The following is a 3,435-nucleotide window of genomic DNA, read 5'->3' as shown; positions in this document are numbered from 1 at the left end:
CACAACCAGCACTACGGCCAAGCCAGCACCCACCACACCAAAACTAACGACCACCACACCAGAACCCACAACAACCACCACTACAACCAGCACTACGGCCAAACCGGCACCCACCACACCAAAGCCAGCACCCACCACACCAAAACCAGCACCCACCACACCAAAACCAGCAACCACCACACCAGAACCCACCACCACCACAGCAAAACCCACCACAACCACCACTACAGCCAAGCCAGCACCCAGCACACCAAAACCAACAACCACCACACCAGAACCCACAACAACCACCACCACAACCACCACTATGGCCAAGCCAGCATCCACTACACCAGAACCCACAACCACTACAACCAAGTCAGCACCTACTATGCCAAAACCCACAACCCCCACTGCAGCCAAGCCAGCACCCGCCACACCAGAACCCACCACCACTGTGCCAGAACCCACAACAACCACTACAATCAAGCCAGCACCCACCACAACAACGCCTGCAATCACCACGCCAAAACCAACCACCACTACAACCAAGCCAACACCAACCACACCAAAACCAACCACCACTACAACACCAACCACGCCAAAACCAACCACCACTACAACCAAGCCAACACCAACCACGCCAAAACCAACCACCTCTACAACCAAGCCAACACCCACTATGCCAAAGCTCACAGCCACCACTACAGTAAAGCCAAAACCTGTTACAGCCAAGCCAACATCCACCACACCAACATTTACCACCACTACAGCCAAGCCAACATCCACTGCTGTAACATCAGCAAAGCCAGAATCCACCACCACAACAAAGACAGAACACACCAAAACTGAAAGTCCCGATTATATTGCAACAACTGGGTTAACACTTTCCTTTGAGCCCACTTTAGACTTGGATTATAGAGCATCTCCAGAAGCAGAGTTAGATACTGAAGAGCCTGTTGCCTCCTTAGCTACAGAAAATCCAGACTTATTAGAAAGTATGGGCACAGCCATCAGTCCCAAATCAGTCCCAGATACAAATAATGGTGTGAAAGAGGATGAGAGAGAGAAATCAGCCTTCTTTTCCAGTCCAACTCCATCCCCCAGCCAGATTATTCCAGAGATCAAGTTAGGTTTCAATAAAGCTGAGCTCATAACCTCCTCAAAGTCAGTGGTCTCCAGCCCTGAAGAACCCATCTTCATGCGTTTAACGTCATCTTCCAAAGAAAAGGGGCAGAGCCCTGCTTTCCAGACCTCCCTCTCAGGTAAGGTAATTGTGGAGTCTGACCTGGCATGGACATGCAGACGTTGAGTGATCCCCAAGCATGGAGCACACTTGGGAGGAGCCAGTATCACACTGGTCCTTTGGATCCTCGTCTTTGATGTGGCAACAACCCTTTTCCTCACTCTTTCCCCTAACGCTTAAAGGGTCTGTTTGGATGCCTGGTTTGTGAAGCATGGATTTGTTTACAGCCTGCTCCTCACTAACACCCACCGGCTGTGCCGTGTCTCCGTTGGATCTGTGTGCTGCTGCCTTGCACCTCGTGGTGTCGTCGCGCACATCCCTGACAGATCCCTGCATGAATGGGAGTTTCTCTTTTGCTCACGTCTTCCCCTCTAACTCTGTGCTGTTTTTTTCTTTTCTGCCAGCAGATGCCTCGAATGCTGAAGAGCTGGAGACAAACTCAGACCATGAAGGCAAGCAGCAGCCCACAGCTGGAGCTCCCAGCACCCACAGGGGCCTTTTGCTCCTCCTCCTGCCCTGTGTCATCCTGGTGGGCCTTCTGCTTTGAACAGACTTTCTCAGCTGTCCCTGCACCGGTCGCCAAGGCTTTCTTCAGCATGGTTGTCCCACCACCCTGGTAGGCTTGGGAGACACCACGGGCAGTTCAGGTTGACTCACTCTCTTCTTCCTCTGGCTCACCCGCTCCAGCCCTGCTGTGCCGAGGGCTACTGGCCATCACATGGGCACTCAGTGCCCTTCCTGAGACAGCCCAGGGGCAGAAGGGTGTCTGCCATCACACTAGTGAACTTGGGTACCAATACTTCTCCCTTCTTCCCAGCCAGCCTGGGCTTCTGCTCTGTTTCCAATAGCAGACGATAAGCTCTCGTTGCCCTGTGTGGCCGGCAGGTCCTGCTGCACCACGTCCTGGGGAAACCAGAATGCCCTGGAAACCCAAGTGGCAATGGGACATGGAGGTTGGCTTTGGTATTTGTTTGGAGGCAAGACACGATCATTGCGTCTGATGTCTGTGTATCAGGATGGATTTCTACCAGAAATGCTCTCTTTCTCTCCTCGTGTGTCTGTTTGTCTCAGTTTTGGAGAAGTGTCACCTCTTCCTTCCTTGTCCAAAAATGGCATTTTTGTCCACAGAAGAGGTTTGTGTTTCCTACTTCTGGGTAGAGCTATGGCCAGTGTCTAGACATACTCCTTCTCCTGCCATCCCTCTGCAGTCTTTACCTCCTTCCTCACTTCTGCTCCAACAGTTACTCCGTTGCCATGCCTTTATTGGACGCGTGTGCCTGCACGTGTGTGCCTGCACAGAAGAAAAACCTCCAGCACAGGAGAGGAGTTACTGCTCCTTTCTTCTGCACGGCTTCCCTCTTTGCAGAACTTAAGTGTACGACGTATTTGCAGTTAGATCCAGATCCTGGTGGATGTATATATGTGGGTCCAGGAGGAAAAATAATCAGGTCTGCTGGTGCAGTTTCAGCTTGAGAGAGCCAAGTGAATGACGTTAGAGGGTACCGGTGCTTCCAGGACTTGTTGCAGGATGGCTTTCATTCTCTGGAGCACTGTGTGTTGTATTCCTCCATGTTTCTGCTCTGTTCACCTGAAGATTCCCAGCAGGGGGTGTTAAATGTGGGGCAAGTTTTGCAGCCCAGCAGAAGGGACGAGGAGATCGAGTTCTTCTCTGGTTGCTGCATTCTTTGGTTTATTAAACAGATGAGGTGGAGATAAGTCCAATGTCTGAGTCCTCCTCCTGATGCTGTGTGCTGTGCATCTCCAGAGCATGCACTGAATAAATCCTGTTCTGAAAGTCTGCTGTGGGGCACATGGTTTCTTTTGGGGATCTCCAGAAGTCGGCTTGTATCTGAAAAACAATCCTGGTTGTGCATTTAAGTAGAATGGCTGCAAATCACCCTGGCTCCTTCCAAGTGCTGAATGTTGTTATTGTTTTTTGGCTTCTTGACAGCAATGGGTGCTGGGTTCTGCAGGATTGCAGCTTTTTTATCTTCTGGAACTCAATGATCTTTAAGGTCCCCTCCAACCTAAGCCATGATTCTGTGATTTATGTTTTTAGCCCAATTAAAAGCAGGAGGAGGAGGACGTTCAGCACGATAGGGAATAGAGAATCCCTATTCCCTGTTATTTGTAGGGAATATTCCATCAGCTGAGTGCTGAGCAAAAATGTGTCTCCAGCAGGAATTTGTGGGCAAGGAAAGCAAGATGAA

At 50.7% G+C, this 3,435-nt stretch overlaps 1 protein-coding gene across 2 annotated transcripts; it reads left to right on the top strand.

The window, feature by feature from the left end:
• Positions 1-592: 592 nt before the first annotated feature.
• Positions 593-3,023, top strand: LOC122168410 (integumentary mucin C.1-like). Of its 2 annotated transcripts, none has more exons than XM_042833730.1 (2): positions 593-1,244; positions 1,633-3,023. In XM_042833730.1, the coding sequence occupies exons 1-2, from the start codon at positions 662-664 to the stop codon at positions 1,770-1,772; spliced, it is 723 nt and encodes a 240-aa protein (XP_042689664.1). In that variant the 5' UTR covers positions 593-661; the 3' UTR covers positions 1,773-3,023. The 2 variants fall into 2 exon arrangements, with proteins under 2 accessions (XP_042689664.1, XP_042689663.1); XM_042833729.1 differs by having other exon boundaries at positions 1,630-3,023.
• Positions 3,024-3,435: the final 412 nt, after the last annotated feature.

The sequence above is a fragment of the Centrocercus urophasianus genome, unplaced genomic scaffold (genome assembly GCF_019232065.1).
Source record: "Centrocercus urophasianus isolate 14NV4802_14NV808 unplaced genomic scaffold, USGS_Curo_1.0 seq_42, whole genome shotgun sequence".
NCBI lineage: Eukaryota > Metazoa > Chordata > Aves > Galliformes > Phasianidae > Centrocercus > Centrocercus urophasianus.
This window is presented reverse-complemented; position numbering and strand designations above follow the sequence as displayed.

Coding starts and splice junctions, on each gene's coding strand:
- LOC122168410 (XM_042833729.1), top strand. CDS start 662: ATGCCAAAGCTCACAGCCACCACTACAGTAAAGCCAAAACCTGTTACA. Junction 1,245..1,629: donor TTTCCAGACCTCCCTCTCAG/GTAAGGTAATTG, acceptor CTTTTCTGCCAG/CAGATGCCTCGAATGCTGAA.